The sequence below is a fragment of the Ursus americanus genome, chromosome 3, assembly GCF_024610735.1.
Source record: "Ursus americanus isolate L20-20 chromosome 3, mUrsAme1.1.p, whole genome shotgun sequence".
In the NCBI taxonomy this organism is placed as follows: domain Eukaryota; kingdom Metazoa; phylum Chordata; class Mammalia; order Carnivora; family Ursidae; genus Ursus; species Ursus americanus.
In genome coordinates, this window is record NC_142129.1 from 93579872 (window position 1) to 93598460 (window position 18589).

Here is an 18589-nt window from a genome sequence, read left to right on the forward strand (position 1 = left end):
AACTGCTCAGACCAGTGCCTGCCAGACACACGGCCCAGGGAGGTGCCCACCGCCTCCCGCAGCACACGCCTGCCGACCGCCCGTGTCCCCTGGCTGGCAGGGCCGGGGCGGGAAGAGGCTGCCAAATGTTTGCTGTGAGAGGCCGGGGAGACAGAGGCGGGGAGCCCCAGGTGGCTCAGAAGAGAAAGTGCTGTATGTTTCACAGCAGAGCTGACACCACCAAGTGACCCTTCACTTCTGTGTCCTAATTCCAGACTCTTCGGAGCCTCCGGCTAAAGCCTAGCGTGTTCGTCGGTGGCCGTGGGGCTGGCGGAGCATTGCCATCCGCCAGCAGGGTCCTGGGAGCCCCCCACCAGCCCTGTTCCCTGCCCCTCGAGGCCAGCGCTTCCGTTCCAGAGGCTGGGCCTCTAAGGACTAAGCAGCTTACCAGAAATGTTCTATTCCAGACAAACAGGGTACCGGGAGGATTTTAAAATTTGATGCAGCTTCTAAGAGCAAAATACTGGAAAAAACCCACCTTCCCATTGACTAGAGAACTCAGAGTTAACGTGGTTACGGCCACACAACGGAACACGCCCATCAGCACCGTGTGCGTACCACCCCAACTCCCCAACACGGGCTGAGTGAACAAGCCGCTTACAAAGGAAGCCCCAAAACGTGCTTTCGTTCACAGAGGTCACCACACACAGGTCACTGGGCACACACGTGTGGCCAGACTGTCAAGAGAGGCAGGGGGTTCCCAAGTGCAGGATGGCAGCTGCCCCAGGGTGGGACGCACCCAGAGAGGGGGCGCCAGGGGTCCTGAGCCGCCATCCACCCCTGCACGGGCTGAGCCCCTCAGAGCAAGGGTCTGGGGAACGCATTTCTGTACCAGCAGGTGGGTGCTTGTCTGTCCGCCGAGCCCCCGTGAATCAGGCAGCCTTTGCGGGGTGCAGTGAATGTGCTAATGACGCCACAGGTCTCCCCGGACCTGCTGGGCCCTGGTCCCCGCGTGGACTTGGAGGGAATAGACCCCGGCACAAGAAGGTCCTTTTGCCCTGTCAGCACTCCCCGGGCCGTGTGACCACGCTGGGCTGGGACAGTCTTGCAAACCCGCATGTGCCTTTCCAGAGCGGGAACGTCATGCCTGCAGACAGGAATCTCTCTGGGACACCTCAGGTCCAGCTGGCCCTCCCTCCTCCTGCCACTGAAGTTCTGGAAACGCTAACATCTGCCCCCCGCCCCAACCTGGCCAGAGGGACAGACCCTCACGCTACCCCCGCGCTCCCTCACCTCCACCCCCAGAGCAGCACGCCCGGGTGCCGTCCTGTCCCCTCTGTGGCGGGACCTGAGCCCAGCGGACAGGAGCCAGCGGTATTTGTGACGGCGGACGCTGGGGGCTGTCCGAGCATCTCCGTTAGGAGGGATGAATTCAGCACAATCGCAACACGACGCACAGCGTGAATCCCACTTTTCCATCCGTACGGAGCTCAAAACCAGGCAACGTGAAACATAACTGGGGGGCGGGGTCCATGTCTAGCGGACGGCCTGTCGCCACGGTCAGCGGTGCGCCCCGCAGGTGCAGCGGGGGTGGTGGGCTCACGGCATCACTTTTCCTTTCAAACAGTTTTAAGTTACTGTTCTGAACATTTTTCAAACCTAGAGAAAAGTTGCACAGACACTACCAAGTGCTCAGAAAAAGCGCTTTTGTATAATCTATCCCTCCGCACGCATCCACTTACGTTTTCTGAGTGTCTGAGAGAAGCCCCACACTCCACGTCCTCCTACCAGGCAACAGCCCGTGAACGCGTCCTAAGGACAAGGAGGCTCTCTGGCACGATCTCAGAGCAGTTAAGTCGCACGCGATACGGAACCTGAAGCTAACCTGCCCATCCCCCGAGTGTGGATGACAGCCAAGAAGCCCATCCGAGTGTGGACCAGGATGGAACGAACCTCAGGCAGGGAGAGCTCAGGGGGGTGGGGTGGGGGGAGCCAGGGTCATTTTCATACATAAAAATCAGGAGGAAAATGCACATGGGAACCCCCTTTGGGGAAGGACGCAATAAGGAAAAGACTGTCCCCGAGGGCACAGTCCCGTCCCAAAGACTGACCGACCCCCGAGCGCACTGGGGAGAGAAATTATTTGCGTGATGCCAAGAAGGGGAGCCTGGCCGCCGAGCCACATGCCGGCACCCACCCATGGCCCCAGCAGGTCATTGACCCTCCCGGCCGCGCCCCTTGCTATCAGGATGCCAGCATGGGGCAGGGAGAAGCTCTGACGCTAAGACACGCACGTGTGTCCAGACCGTGACCGTGCTTCCCTCTCCGAGGCAGAATGATGGGATTAGTAAACAATAAATTACTTTATGCTTTATATTTTCCCCAACTTTGACAACAATTTCATGTTCCTTTTATAATGAGGCAAAATATTGTTTTTATACAAGGGTTTGATCCCATCTCCAACAAGCACAAAGCCACTGATTAATGAGGGCACCTGCCGTGGAGACATCTGCCCAGAAATTAATCATCTAAGCCGACAGTCCCTGACTCGGGATGGGAGCAGGGGGCTGTCCCCCTGTCCACCTTGCCCACAGCCTTTGATTTCTTCCGGCAATGGTGCCCAAGTTATCACTTAACATGATGTTATCACTTAACACGAAGTTCCGAACTAACATCCTGAACCCCATCGTGGTCATGGTGAAGTGAGTCAAATTCAACCCAGTCTAGCGCACAAGCAGCATGTCCCGGTCCTAAACTGTCAGCTGGACCAGGAAGGACACCTCCAGAGCGTCCCGTTCCCCGGCGGGCAGCAGGGTGTGGGGGGGATGAGACAGCGACCCTGACCCAGCCCCGGAAACTAGCTGCACCCACTCATCCCCGCAGGGGCCGCGTGGACTTCACACATCACAGCAGTCACCGCTGAGCGGGCCTGGGGGTGCAGCTGGGATGCTGCCCACCCTGCCTGGGGCCTGCCAGCACCCCAGGGACCCCAGCCCGGCATCCCTCCTGGCCATGTCCACTGCAATGATGTCCTGGCTGGGTGGGCAGCAGGCTACCCCAGGAGGGTTCACCAGGCACCTGCCAGGGCTGTGGGGGCTGCAGTGTTGGAGTGACCAGGCCAGCCTTGAGACCAGCCAGGAGGCTCAAAAGGGCCCTCCCAAGGCTGTGGCCAGGTGTCTTGAGTGTCCAGGGCACCTGGAGCTGCCCCAGGTTAGCGTGTTGCTATGGAATGTTGGTACCCGTCACAGAAACACACAGCACCTGTGCTAAGGACAAGAGAACCCCAAGAATCTGCCCTACCGACACCCCATGTGTCCCGCCCCCAGAGGGTGGTCTCGTCTCCCCAGTCTTCCGTGTCAGACCCAACCTGCATCACCACCCACATGCACCAGCCCCGGGGACTGCGCCTCTGAGATCATCTTCCACGGACGGGCCTGAAGGTGACTTCTGAAACAGGATGGGGACAGAGGTCGGGGGCCCAGGGAGTGAGGGCAAACTTGCTCCCCAACTTCTGGGAACCCCACCTCAGAGAGAGGAGGCCTCTCTGCCCTCTTCCCTCCTGAAGACCCGAGGCCAGCACTGACTGTGTCTGGGGACCCAGGGGACGCACGCAGGTCTTGGGTCACACGGAGCAGGTGCAGCCGTGCCATGAGCCCCGGGGACAGAAGACTCGGAGGCCCTGATGCTGCCTGCAGGAGACCCAAGAGGGACCCCACCATGCCAGAGGGAGGTTTTGGAGGAATATGCCATCACAGGGGACAGACACGGTTGTCACAGCGCTCGGGGACTCCTGAGTTCAGCTGTCTTCAAGGCTCAGACCCCCTACACGAGCCTGCAGCCAGAGGCCACTGGCTCGTTCTGGCTAGAGACAACTCCCGCACGCTCAAGACACATTCACGCTCCCGTGAGGACCAGCTCTTTATTCTCCGACCAGAGAAACAGGGTTACCAATAAAACACAGCATTCATTTACATCCCACAAAAGAGTGCATCAAACAAACCAAAACCACGACTCAAGAGACACTGGTGACCCCCTGCTGCCCTCCTGCCTGAATTCCAGCCACGTGCACGCGTGAGGTTCCCACCTACAGTCTCACGGCCTGCAACGCCAGGAAGCCCTCCTGGGTTTCCCACCACCACCTCTGTGCCAGGCCTGCCCTGCGCTCTGGGTGTCCCCGAGGTGCTTGCCACCAACCTCAGGGGCTGGGGTCCAGGAAGGGGGGTGGCTGCAGCACAGCCACACGGGAACAGCAGTTGCCAGACCCCAGGAGCACCCCACGAGTGGGAGGAGGCAGGAGCTGCTCAGGGCTGTCACTGCCACGCCAGGAGGGAGATGGGCAGGAGCCCCCAAGGGGCAAGAAGGGACAGGCGCCTGACACACATGGCCACATGTGGGTGCTGTCTATTCCACGTACACAGCAGGACTTACCCACTTCGCTCCAATAATGCTCCGAGAAATGGCAGTGCGAGACCAAAGCCAGCTCCACACAGCAAGTGTCCCAGGTGGGGTCTCCCCCAGGCTGGGCACCCCAGGAGGATCTCCCCAGGTAGGGATCCCCCCAGGAAAGGTCTCCCCTAGGGAGGGCCTCCCCCAGGCAGAGCCCCTCCTGGCAGGGTCTCCCTCAGATGGGATCTCCCCCAGCAGCATCCCCCCAGGAGGAGTGTCCCTAGGCAGGGTCTCTTCCAGGCAGGACCCCCTCAAATGGGGTCTTCCCCAGGCAGGGACCCCCCCAGGCAGGGACCCCCCCCCCAGGCAGGGTCTCCTCCAAGTGGGACCTCCTTAGGTAGGACACCCCAAGCTATCAGGAAGCTGAGGGAGGTGGGAGGCTGTACCCACAAGCGGGAGAGGACGTCGACGGCTTCTGCCACACCCTGCAGTGTGAGTGGCAGTCCCAGTGAAGGAAGCAGGTGCCCAAAAGCACTCAGTCCCCAAGGCCAGGACGTGACCCCAGGCTGCGGGCTCCTCGTGGCCCCTCATGGATGCGGCCCTCCCAGCTCTGACACCATTCCCCCCGGCCCCCACCTGCTCCCCGGCTGTGGGTGACTCAGAGTGGAGATGGGGTGGGGGGGTGCCAGAAGGGGGACAGGAGGGACGTGGGTGGGCGCCTGGCCCCTCGCCAGCTGCCACGAGCAGCAGCAGAGCTGTCATGGGCAGAAGGACGCCCACGAGGCACTGGGGCAGGCGGAGGAGGGTTGGGAGGGGGAGACAGGCCCACCTGGCAGGAGGAGCTGCCAGCCGCCCCCCGTCCCCGCCCCCACCCTGAAGCTTGGCCTGGGACAAGTGAGGCCACCTCTTGGGAAAACCAGCAGTCGCGCTGGATGGAACCTGAAATCCCACACAGAGAGTCCACACAGCCCGGCAGGCAGCAGAGGCTGAGAGGGCGGCCACCGGACCCCCAAGGACCCCTGGGGTTGGACGGGTGGGCTGTGTTCACTGGGGAGCCCCGACAGCACCAGGGGCACCATCGGCTCCCCCACCCTGTCTGCAGGATGAGCGGGGATGCAGGGATGCGAGAGGGTTCGGGCCTGGGGCAGGGAGGCTGGGACGCGTCAGGAAGCCGGCCAAGGTCACAGGCCACGGCGGCTGCTGCCCCGGCTGCCCCACCCAGCCCAGCAGCTCCTGGACAGAGCCCGTGGGGATCTGTGTCAAGGTCAGGTCCCTGTCCCAGGGTCACCGTCCACTTCTACATGGATGTGCCCGCTGAGGCCCCAGGAGAGGTGCCAGCCCTCGGGCTATGGGGCGTGGGAGTGTGTGCGTGGCCTGGCCCCAGAGGGAGATAAGGACCAGCACTGGGGGGCCTGGTGGCGCAGAGCAGTAGACAAAGCCGTGGGGAGTCCGGCAGCAGCCCAGGCCCTTGGCTGCCTCCTTGTCTGCTTGGGGCCATGCACCAGCCAGAGACAGAGCCCCCCCACCCCAGGAAGGAGGCCACGTGCTGACCACCTCAGGGGACTCGGGGGGGAGCCACAGCCTGCAGGGGAGCCGGTCCCCTCATCCCCTCGTCCCCTCCTGCATCCAGCTGTTGGCTATGCAGGGCCTGGGGCTGCTCAGGCTTCTGCCTCCTCCAGGCTAAACGAGCAGGGAACCCAAACCAGGATCATTCAGCTGGGGGACTACCTCTGTGCCAGCTTCTGGTGGCCATGGGGACACTGGACACGGGGACACTGAACCAAGCCAAGCCTCACTCTGAGTCTATTTCCCATGTGCGGAAAGGGTGGGGAGGTCCCAGGGAGAGGACTCGACAGACAGGACACCCCAGCCCCCAGTCCTGCCCCCACTTCTGTCCCCCCACTCCCAGCCTGCCCTGCAGAGCTGGGCATCTGGTCTGTTTTCCTGCTTCCCTCCTCCGGCCCCCTCCCAGAAGACGCTCCAGACACTGGCAGGCGTCCCCGCTCCCTTCACCGGGGGCTTCAGCACCAGCACATATAAATGAGAAACTGTTGCCCCGAGTGACCCGCTGCACGGGGCCCTGGGATGTCACTCAGAGGTCCCTCCCTTTCCTTCCCACCCATCTCCACACCTTCACCATCAGATGGCAAGAGGGAGCCTTCTAGAATCTTAGGAGGCTCACGGATATCCACATCACCCATCGCCCACAGCCCACGCCGTCCAGCATCAACCCTGTAACTCTCATGACCCCAGAGTCTCAAAATCCGCAGGGACAGAGCTGAGGAAACCAGGCTGGCCCCACCGTGGCCCTCAGCCGCTGGACATCCTGGGCATTCACACCTGCAGGGTCGCGGGGAGCAAGGTTGGGGGGGTGGCGCAGGGAAGGAGCCAGTCAGGGAAGACAGGCAAGTTCAGGTCAGAGCTGCTGCCCCTGCTCGCCCTGGGGTCTCCCACCTCGGCTCTGTCCCGCTAACAGCCTCTGTCCCGCTAACAGCGTCCGGTCCCGGCACCAGGCTGCCAAGTGCCGGGAAGAGACCGCTATCAGGGAAGACGCCCCCGAGGCCGAGCTCCCACAGCTCGAGCCTGCGGACAAGGCTCGCGGGGAGACTCCAGGGGCAGCTCGGGGTCCTGCCGGGCCACCTGGGACTAGCGCGTGCCATGTGCTCTGCACAGGCCCCCGAAGCTGCCAAGCGTTCCCGTGAGGCAGGGTTGTGATAACCATCGCCCCAACCCTGAGATGGGGTGCAGGGGCACAGGGAGGCTGGGGGGAGGGGAACCGGGCTGCCACCTGGGGGGTGGGGGGCTGGCACCAGAGCCCACGTGCGGGCAGCCATGGGGGGAGGCCCCAGCCAGCCCGCGGTGCTTCCTGTGGGGCACCCCGTCCTGCTCCAGGCGCCCCAGGGTGCCGGCAGAGCGAGGATGATGAAAAGATCCCCCCTGTGCGGACTTCTGTGCAAGTTTTGTTTTAAAAAGGCAACTCAGCAACCAGCAATTACCGCGCCAGCGTCAGGCAGCTACCCCACCCCACAAGGGCGTCTGTGCCATCCGGCAGCTGCCACGGGGACAAAGCAGCCACCAGGCCCCCCCGCACGCCAACACCCAGGCCTCTGAGCTGTCTGCAGGCCACGTGGGGCTGTGTGGCAGCTGGGCCCCCAGAGCCCTCCCTCCCCGCCTTCAGCTGGCCTCCCCTGGATGGAGGCCTTCCCGCTCCCTCCTCAGGCCCAGAGCCATCACCCCCTGGTCCAGTGCAACCTGGCTGTGGGCTTCCCACCCCCTCTGCTCCCACAGAAGGTCCCCCAGCCCCACGGCCACCTGCCCGGGCACACCAGGCGCAGTGCCCTCCTACCCCCTGCCAGAGAGGAATTATTCAGAGACGCTGGCTACATCCCGCAGTGGGGACTCCACCGTCTCGTCACTACGATGCCTGCCTCCCTCAGCCCAGGCTGCCCACACGTCCCCGAGTGCACCCCGCGAGCCTGCGTGACGTGCAGCCCTCCTCGGGCTCCGGTCCTGGGGAGCGTAGGCTGCTGTCCGTCTCAGCTGTCCAGGATCTGGGTCCTGTGCTGGGTCATGGCGTGACCCCAGGGCAGGACTCCCACCCTCACCAGTGGTGACTATCCTCTGGGATCCTCAGTTTTGTCAGCTGTGAAACGGGACACTGTCACCTTCCAGGCCAGGAGGGCGTGGTGATGGGAGACCCCAGTGGCGGCCTCCTTTGCCCGTTCCTTCCCCAGCACCGGTGTCACAGGGCCTATCGGGTAGAGTCCCGCCACAGCCCACCCCCAGGCAGCACCCATGATGCTCTCAGCAGTACAGCTGGGACATGCTCTGGGCAGTGAGCAGAGACCACACGCCTTCCTTGCATGGGCACGGCCCCTGACGGCGCAGTCCTACTCAAAGATGAGACCCAGACCCTGGAAGGTTCCCGGGACCCACTGTGTGAGAGGGCTGGGGCCAGAACCCGGGTCCTCAGACCTACAGCTGCCCTTCTGACCCTGCACCCCCCTCCAGGGGGCTCTTGGTGCATGTGGGGGCAGGCAGGGGTGCTGGGAAGGGTCCCTTCAGATTTGGGGAAGGACAGAGCTGATAAAACCACCCCACAGGGCGCAGGAGTTCACGGACATTCCCTCCTGATGACCCTCTTATCATCACCCTGGGCCAGTCCACCTTCTGGGGACCGGCCGCCTCCTTGCCCTCTCCGACCCCCACAACCCGTGGGGGGGGCACCGCTGCTGGCCGATACCACTCAGATCTCCAGTCCCCAAAGCCCCTGGGCCTGACTCTGCCCTCACAAATGTCACCGCACCCCAGAGTCACCCAAACCCCCGGTGGCCATGCTCTCCACCTCACCTGTGAGCCCACCAGGACCCCCACTGGCCTGGCCTCCTTCTCTGCCCTTGTCCTGGACCCTTCTTCCCCTCATCCCCATTTTCAGAAGCTTTGACTTAGCCTATCTGGTTGATGAATTAATCACAAAAACCTATTCTTTCAACAGCTCTGTTTAATACTGCCTGATAAAACACAAAATGCCCAGTTAAATTGGAATTTCAGATAACCAGCAAGAATTTTTTAGTATAAGTACGTCCCAAATTCAGATGAACAACAAATCATTTTCTAGTGTTAAGTATGGCCCATTCGGTTTGGGCCACATCTGTAAAACTCAGATTTCTTTCATGGTCTATTTGAAATCCACGTGTAACTGCTAAATCTGGCAACCCTAGCCTGTGCCCGCGTTGCTCCCTCTCCTTCTCTGACATGGGAATTAGGGTCCCCCAACAGAACCTGGGAGATGGCGCTGGGGAGGGGAAGGGTGCAGAGGAAGAGGCCCCCATTCCCACCCACCCTCCAAGTCCCCGGGGGACCCCTCCCACTGCCCAGGATCCCCTGGATCCCCGACATGAGGGCAGAATGGACTAAAAGTTGGTTGGGGGTCTGGGACATACCTATTCTAAAAAATCATTGTTTATCTGAAATTGGGACCTGCTTACACCGTAATACCCCTGTTCAGCCCCCGGGGGGCGCTGCGAGCGGCCAGGGAGGAGCCTCCGAGCGGAGCGGAGGGGGTGCCCGGGTCGGGAGGGGTGCCGGAGCAGAGGAGAGGGGAGCTGTTCCCGGAGCTGGGAAGGGGTAGGAAGTGGGCAGGGGAGGAGAGGGGAGTGGGCAGGAGGGAGGAGCAAGGGGAAGGGAGGGGTTCTGAGCCGGGAGCGGACCGAAGGAGAGGGGAGTGGAGGGATCTGGACGAGGGGAGAGGAAGGGAGAGAAGGGGAGGGGATGGGAGGGAGGGGAGGCAACGTGCGGAGGAGTCCCCAACTCGGAGCGCAGGGTAGGGAAAGGGAGGGAGGGGCGCCGGCCGCGCATGCTCAGCCGCCCCTGCAATGCGGCGCCGCGTCCTCCGTTAACCCAGTTCCGCGGAGCCCGGGTCGTCTTCCGGGCTGTGGGTCACGGGGGCCCCCCGCGGCGGCAAAACCCCCGTCCCGCTGTACGAAGGGGCCCTGGGCAGTTCGGCGTGCTCTGGGGTGAGGGGGTCGGGCTCGCTCCTCCCCATCACGCTTTTGCGCAGGGGCGCCCCAAGGCACATGGGGCCACACAGGCCCTAGGGAGAGGGTTGCCCCAGATGACCCAGGAAGGGAGCTGGGGGGGGGGGAGCTGGGCATCAGCTTGGGGGTCGCAGGAGGCACAGAGGTGAGGCCTGATCTTACCTGTTCCTGAGTCCCCTTATCTAGAGGTCGCCCCCCACCTATGAGGTGAACCCCACTTGAGGAGAGCTAGTGGGAGGGAGAAGACAGGGCCAGACGGTGCGTCAGGCCAGGGGAGAACCTGGGGCTTGGGGAAGCCAGCCCAGCAGGCTTACGGAGGGGCTGGGAGCGGGAAGGGTGCAGAGATGAACCAGAGCCACACGTGCTCTCCAGGAGCAGCGATCAGTGGAGAAATGCCTAAGGGCTTGGGGTTTCCAAGCTGTGCCAAGGGGACCCAGGGCAGCTTCCCGGAGGAGGGGGCCTGGGGCCTGCAGGCTGGGTGGCCAGCAAGGGGAGCAAGGCGGAAAGGGGCGGTCTCGCACAGCATGGTGCCTGTGAGCCGCTCCTAAGCACCTTACTCCCCGCAGGGCTGGGAACAAATACACACTAGTTTCATCCCTATTACAGCCGGGGACACTGAGGCACGGGGGGCGGGTGGCGCTGAGCCCCAGCCCATCGCTGGCCCACTCTCGGCACGATGGTGAGAGTCCACGCGGAGACCCTGTTCCCTCCCTCCCACTGGCCCCCTCAGCTAGGAAAACGGGAGGGGCTGGGAAGGGTCGGAGGACCCCAAGATCCCTGCACAGGGGAGGCGACCAGTTGTCTGTAGACATCTTTTCCATCAGAGAAATGTGCTGAACACCATGTGCAAAATGACAGGCCGTCTGGGATGCACTGTGGGCTGGGGGTGGGGGGTTACAGATGGAGCACGATTGGCTGAGAGTCCATAGCTGTTGAAGCTGGGGGATCATTCTGTCACTTTCTCTATATTTGGGGATGTTTGAAAATTGCCATCATAAAGAGTTACACAGGAAACAAAAGTGTCCCAGACCCCCCAGTGCTGGGCAGTGCAGAGGCCTGAGCATGGGGGTCAAAGCCGCAGGGGCCCCAAGTCCCGAGGGCAGGCAGGACGGGGTGGGCCAGCCGCTCTGGCTCCCCACAGGTCCTGGCTGCGGCCCTGCACCCGCCACCCATCCCAGGCCGTGCCTGGCGAGGACGTGGGCCTGGAGCAGGGCCGACAGGAGCCCCAGGCTCTGCACAGCTCTCCAGCCGTGCCACACGGAGGCAGCAAAGCAGGCCGTCCGGTCAGGAAGGGGTGAGCACTGCTGCAGGGGCAGAACGAGCAGGTGGTACTCTCCCAACACACCTGCGATTTTAGGCTTCTGCTGGTCCTGACGCTCCCTACCTGTAGAGCGCTTTGAGGGTACCCATGGGGAGGGGGCTGTAAGGGTACTTCAGAGGAGCTGCAGGATTCCACAGAAACATGCCCCCATCCTTCTCTGCTTCAGCCTCACAAACTCCTATTCATCCCTCAAGACCCCCCTACTGCTCCGTGCCCTCCCCTGTGCTCCCGGCCCACACGTGGAGTTGCGGCGGCTCATGTGGGTGTTTGCTCCGTGCCAGGCACGTGGGAGGGGCTCCCTCACCACTCTCGGGGCCATCTGAGGGGGGGGTCCCTCTCTTCCCCCCATGGCCTAGAACAAGCCTATGTCCCTCCCGCCTTAGGGACGGCATGCCTGCAGACATATCCTCGCAAACCGCTTCCCCCCCCCCCCAACAGCGTCAGGGACCTCGGTAGCTCCCCTGTGCTCTGGGAGCTCTGTGTGCGTGCATGCGTGCGTGCGTGCGTGCGTCAGGACGCGCTCAGCGGCAGCACCTTGTCTGGGCACGCATGGCCCAGCTCAGAGTCGCCTGGAGATCCACGGCACTCCCTCTCCCGGCCCCGCCACCATGGCCAGGCCCCCTGATGCCAGCAGAGCCCACCACAGTCCCCCGAGCAGCTCCCAGAGGTCCCTTGTCGCCAAGGGACGGTCGGGAGCTAACGCTTCTGGGTCTGCCCAGAGTCTCCCTGCTCACGCCCCTCAGGCCCCAACACGGGCAGCAAGCACTGAGGACGTGGGGCTGACCCACCTGTGCACTGTGGGCCCCTCACCGTGAGCTGGGACGGGAGTGCCACCCCTGGAAACAGGCCTGCAGCAATCTCACAGGGTGGGCTCGGCTGCGTGCCCTGCTGGCCACGGGACTGTCCTGCAGACCCCACAGCCTGGCCCCAGTCTCAGGGAGGGATGCAGGCCCACGCTGCCTAAGCTCAGAGCCTCTTTGGCCAGAGAAGGAGCCTCTCAGCTCAGATTTGTGTCTGGACACTAACTGGGGGTTCCCTGGCAGGCAAGACAGCACCAGGCCGGGGGCCTAGCTTGGCTCTCTCTGCCCAAGGGTCACCCGGCCTCCTCCTGTCCGACCCCGGGGTCGGAGGACCCATGGGACCCCCATGGTGCTAAAGGTCCCTTGGGGGGCCTGCAGGATTCCCGCCCAGGATCCCAGCCCTGAGTCTGTACTCAGAGTCACCCGCTCAGGGCAGCACCCCCACCACACAGAACACTGTCCGACCCCAAGGAGGGCAGGGTGCTATCTGTGAGCCCGGCATGGGCCGCCAGCCAGCAAGGGCCCGGAGGGACAAGGTGGGCCGGGTGAGGCCACGTGCCCAGGGTGGGCTCCTGCCCAGCACCACACTCACCCCTGCAGGCCCAGAGCCCCGCCCCGCGCTGGCAAACCGTCCCCTGGTGCGGGGGACCTGGAGGACCTGGAGGGGTCATTCCAGCAGCCCCGCAGCATCCGTCACTAGAAGCCATCGGACCTCCTAGTGCCCCCAACCAGAGTCAAGGTCTGAGGGGATGGGTCCCTCTCCCTGCTGCTGGCCCCACTGGGCCGGAGGCGGCCCTTGCGTCCAGCCAAGCTCTGGGCCTGTGGGAGCCCGGCCCCCGCACACGGCCCGTGCCTACCTCTGGCCGACAGCTTCTTCGTGTTGATGATCTTGGCCGCATACTCATGGCCAGTGCAGAGCTTGACACAGCGCCGGACCACAGAGAAAGCCCCCCTGGGGAGGAAATGGGGGACAGAGACAGAGAGGAGAGCCAATTAATCTCTCTGAGAGCACCCAGCACCCGACCGCGAAGCCCCAGCCTGGACAGAGATCTTTCCGGGGCAGGGGCACCTGCCCGACAGGGACCCCTCGCTCCCCCCCGGGGGACAGCCGGCTCCTGTGAGACCGCGGCCCTGGCGTCCTCGCTGGACCGAAGGCCTGTCTGGGGCCCCCCACTGTGCGTCCTCTGGCTCTCTGCACCAAACCGTGAGGCCCAGCGAGTCCTCCCCAGAGCCACGAACCGGGCCAGCTCCAAGCAGTGCAGCCGGGACTCATCAAAGGTTTCGGAGGGAGGGAGAAGCATCGTGCCAGTAAGCTGCGCAGCTGGAGGATGGAGCCCCTCCCGGCTGCTTGTTAGAGCAGAGGCTGCAAGTCCCACAGCCACACTGGGTGCTTCTGAGAGCGGGGGCTGGAGGGGGGGGACCAGCGGGGGCGCGGGAGGCCCAGAGAGAAACCTGAGAGAGCCGGTTACAGCTGGGAGGCCGTCACCAGAGGCCCTGCAGGCAACCCACAGACACTGACCCCCAAGAGGGGCGGATGCGCCAGAGACCAGAGAGCAGGCTGCGTACGGCCCATCAGAAGGTCCTCCGTGGTTTTCTGCTTGTCACCAGTGCTGGTTTAATCTGATTTAGATCATTTCCTAAGAACACTGGACGGGTACTCAGAAATCAGTCCGGGAACAGGAAATGTCTCAGGAAGGGTTTCAGTCCAGCTGGGAGGCCCCTGGGGACTGGCGCAGAGGCCACGTGGGGCTGAGCCGGGCCATGTGGCGGCCCCTCCACTGTCTTCCTCCCCAGAAGCCCCGCAGGCACAGGCCTCCCGCCGTCTACGCGGCCTGAGAAACCCATGGCCGTTCTGGGCAAGGCAAACACTGCGTCTCCCCCAGAGAACACTTGCTACACAGTCCCCCTTCTTCCTGGCTCTGCTTCCCACAGCATCGGGGCCCTGCGCTCAGCCAGAAGGACATGATCTCCAGACATACGGTCAGTAGGTCAGCCAACGCCTCACGCTGTCACCAGCCTGCGCCGTGGGTCACCTTCTCCCGTGGGCTTGTCAGCCCCTTGCACCGTCAGTGAGACAGTGTGGCGGAGACCGTGTCCACACAGCCTCTCTCAGGGCTTGTTGTGAAAACCGCGCTCCTCTGCGAGCGCTCCTACTGAGCCTGATTCGTAAATGACGCTTAGCCATCGGTGCGCACACACGGGACAGGACGTGGTACCCACAGGGTTCGGAACTATGGGCGGTTTCAGGCGTCCACTGGGGGCCTTGGAACATGTCCCCCGCTGATAAGGGGATACTACTGGATCCTTTTTGAGCTAAAACTTCATTAAAATGTACTACTCACGTTCTTGGAAAAAAATAAATATTGCACTAAATCTAGCTGAGTATCTTCTTAACGACGCAGGTCGTTATAATCAATGGTGGTCCGTAGGGCTGCGTCTTTGCTTTTCCAAAGTCAGAGGAAGAATCAGCCGGTGGCTGTTTCTGGGGGGCAGGCAGGTTGGGGGACACACACTACTCACTCCACATCCTCGGCCCCCTGTGATAGGTCTCACTGTGTATGAAGACAGGTAACAGAAGGATGATTTTTTGACCCTCATGGAAGGGGAAAAGCCAGCAGCTTCCTGCCCGTTCGAATCCTGCTCTGTCCTCCCTCTGAGCCTGTATCCCCCTACATCGAAGGAGCGAGAGAGGCTCCCAGGGCTGCCCGAGGGCTAAGCGAGGCCTGCGTGGCCATCTGCCCCGACTGCCTCCTTCCCATGCTCGCCAGCCCCCCCTCTGCGGGCCCTGCACCCACTTTCCTCTCAGGAGAGCCCACAGAATTGCATTTACGGTTTGCCCGAGGCTCTGCGAGCCTCCGTGGGACAGTCAGGACTTCCTGTGCTAGAAGCTGACCTCACAGTGAAGGCCTGACCCCCAGCTGGAAGTTGCCAACAGCCAGACTACACGCTTATGACGAGCCTGTGCCAGGGTGGGGGCCAAGGGAGGCACCCAGGGGACAGAGGTGGGCTCATTCTGGAAGTAGGGATGGACCCAGAAGGCCCTTCCACCAGACAGGGTAAGTACAGGAATAAACAACAGTGAGCCGGGAATCCCGCCTAGGACACGGCAGAGAGTGAGGGAACAAGATGACCGAGAGCCTACAGCCAGAAAGACTCTCTGGACAGACAGCCATGCAGACCCTGCCTGAGGCTGCCCCTCTGCCCCGCGTCCTGGGGCCCTGCTTCCCTCCCAGGCCACAGCAGCTCTAAGCCCAGGATGGTGAGGATCTGTGTAAGGCTGGGGGCAGGCGGGCAGGGGCCAGACGCTGGACTGGGAGGGAATGAGGAAGGCAGCAGGCACTCGATAATGGAGCTCACTGGACACAGGCCTTTTTCTCCCAGGGTCCTGCCTGCCAGGTGAGGGGAGGGCACCTCTGGGAGCCCCTCTGGAGTAGTCTCTGTCACCTGGCCTAGAGGAAAGTTCTAGAAAGAGCTGCCTCCACCCTCTGTCTGCCATTGGGCACATGCACGCCAACACCCATCAAAACCCAGTCCAGGGATGACGAGCTGGTGGGGGGCTCGGGTCTCCAACGGTAGATGCTGTGGAAGTTGCCAGGCGAGGCCAGAGGGTGCTCAGAGGAGTCCCGGTGCGGACTCCCCCGAGGGAGCTGGTGGGTGGGCAGCAAAGCAGGACAAGCACAGGGAAGCCATGCGGCCCCAGGGGACCACCACTCCTCTGGCCTCTGGTCACTGTAGACCCCCAGTCTCCTGCCCCACACCAGGCATCCACCCCCTCCCCCTGGGCTGTCCCTGAAGGACTGCCAGGAACCGCACCTCCTAGATGGCCACCTGCCTTCCCTGCGCCTGGACTGGGGCTCAGGCTGGCATCTCAGGGTGGCCACTGCCTCCTCTGCTCGCCACCGGCTTGGCCAGTTGCCAGATGCTGAGCAAGGAAGTCCCCCAGAGCCACAAGTATGCTGAGAAGCACGTGCTGTCCGGGCTACCAGTGGTGGGGGGGGGAGGCATGAGGCCAGCAGCGTCCCCCCTTGGGACTCACCACAACCTGCCCCCAGAAATGTATCCTCATTGAGAGACAAATACCCGACCAAGTGCCCAGGTCTCTGTTCTGACCTCCCAGGACAGCTTCTCTGCTACTGCGATCCCACAGTAAACGGGTTGTTTTCTGAGCCTTAAACCATATATTTTTTTCTAATTAGCTTGACTTGACTTTTAAAAACCCCATAAAGCCCTTGCTGCCCAGGGGCCTCAGGATCTGAACACCCGATACAAATCACTTTGAACTTGAAACCAGCAGGCCCCAGGCAGGCGGCAGGGTGACCTGCCTGGAGCGGTTCCCCCAACAGGCCCGCCCTCTTCTCCACCCTCCTCCCCGCCCTTCCCTGCACCTGGGCCCCCACCCTCCGGGCTTCTCCCCTACAAGCTACCACGTGGTCCATGGGCCCCCGGAGCCTCCGGCAGCCCAGGGTCACCTCACCTGGGTGCTGTCCAGGGACCCGCTGCTCCATCACAGCCATGCCTGTCTGTGGCTCTCCTGAGCCTATCCTGGTGGGGTGGGCCCCCCACACCGTTGCTCTCCTGCTCTGCTCAGGGGCCCAAAGGCCTCAACCCTCAGGAGACGCCCTCCATCCCTCCGCAGATGCCCCCCATCCACTCCCGCTGCCTGCTCTCCGAAGTCCCGCCCCAGCCCAGGCTCCCGCTCCTTCTGGGGACCGCCCCTTCCTCTCCATCCGCACAGGCAAGCCCACTCGCCCCACGGGCAGACGCTGTAAGCCAGCAGGCCGCGAGTGGCCCGTCGGCGCAGGGGTGCAGGGCTCGTGTCCTCACTGACCTCCCTCTCTTCCCCGCCCAACCTGTGGCCCCAGCAGCAAGGTCCCGCCCCGCGCTTTCCTCCAGTCTCTGAATTGCCCCCACTTGCCCTCCCCCCCAAATGGCACACGGAACCTGCCCCTGACCCGCCTTACCTGTGGCCCCCACAGCGCCCGCTCCCGGCCGCACCTGGTCGGGAGGACTAGCCCCTCCCTGCTCCGCCCGCCCAGCCCACCGGCCCAGAGGGCACCTGCCTCTGTCGGCCCCGCCCCCTCCGCCAGCCCTGCCCCTGCAAATCCCGCCCCTGTCAGCCACGCCCCTGTGGGCATGCCCCCGCCCCTGCCTGCGCCGCCCCCTGCGGCCACGCCCCGCCCCGCCTTGCAAGCCCCGCCTTGCAAACCCCGCCCCTGCCTGCACCGCCCCCTCCGCCCCGCCTCTGTCGGTCCCGCCCGCCCTTTCCCCAGCCCCGTCCCTGCCAGCCCTGCCGGCCCGGCCTCTACTGGCCCTGCGCCCTCTGTCTGCCCCGCGCCGCCCCGCCCCCGCCCCTGCAGCCCCGCCCACGCTCCTTTAATCCCCGCCCCCCCGCGCCTCGCCTCTGCCAGCCCCGCCCCCTGCCCCTGTCAACCCCTCACCTTTCCCCGGCTGCTCCTGCCCCTGCCCCTGCTTCTCAGCTGGGCGGCTCAGCTCCCACCCGGTTTCCGGGCAGAACCTGGGGGCAGCGACGGCCCCTCGGCCGCCCCCACCCGGGTCTCTCCCCGCCTCATCCCGCCCTCCACTCCTGGGCTCATTTGCACAGCTGAGCGGCGGACTCGCCAGGCTTCGGGATGAGTCTGGAGGTCCAGCCCACACCGCACAGGTGCCCCGGGCCGCCCCGGCGCCCCTTGGCAGTGAGCTTGGCTATGGCCCACGTCCGGACCCGGCCTCAGTCCCTGCTGTATTCCCGCGGGGTCTCAAAGTTTACAGCCGAACAAAGCCAAAAGCCTTGAGTAATAGGACAGGACCAAACCGCTGTTTATCTGTTTGGTAAAGGCACCGCCACCGTCGGGGACGGAGGTCCGCTCTGGATGGACACGGCCCTCCGGAGCCCACCGCCGCCCGCAGATCGCCGAGACCACCTTCCTGGAACAGCATTGGCGGGCAGTAGAAGCACCCGGCTGGTCCTACAGTTTTACCTCCCGCTGCAGACTCCTGTGGGTGTGAACCTGCCTGAAGCTGTACCCGTCCGTTCTCCCCAGCCCGGCCAGCCCCAGACAGGCTCAGCTCAGGGGGGCCTCGGCCAGAGCCGGGGCACAGTCGGACGCACCAGCCAGGGAGGCCCTTCACTTGTTCATTCTCCCTCATTTAAACTAATCAAGCTGCTCTTTCTTTGTGTGTTAGGTCTCTTCCTATCTCTGATGGAAATGAGCTCTTGGGAATGAAGGGAGAGAGGTCCTTTTATATTTTCAATCTTGACTTAAGTAATTGGGCAGAAAACATTAACTTCTACATGAAACGGAGGACCGAGACTGTTGTTTTTTATGTATTTTCCTGCTTCTAATAATAATCATAATAAACATAATCCATGCTCCCAGCAGAGAATGGAATTAACAAAATCCTTTGAAGAGCAGTTGACGGTGCCCCCAGCTTCCTGACCTGTTGGTGGAGCCCCACCTGCTGTTCACATTCTGCTTTCCCCTCCCTCTAGAAAACTGTGAAAACTCTTCCCACAGCATGACCTGGAGCAGCTGCAGACTGCTTTAGCAGAGGACGCTTTCCGGGGG

At 63.0% G+C, this 18589-nt stretch overlaps 1 protein-coding gene across 18 annotated transcripts in view; it reads right to left on the minus strand.

The window, feature by feature from the left end:
* The window catches only part of CAMK2B (calcium/calmodulin dependent protein kinase II beta), an 82506-nt gene that overhangs the window by 39782 nt on the left and 24135 nt on the right, over positions 1 to 18589 (minus strand). For all 18 annotated transcript variants that reach the window (XM_087861221.1, XM_087861223.1, XM_045793540.2 and 15 more), the window contains exon 2: positions 12881 to 12975. In XM_087861221.1, coding sequence (XP_087717347.1) covers positions 12881 to 12975 — 95 coding nt within the window. The remainder of the gene's footprint in view (positions 1 to 12880; positions 12976 to 18589) is intronic.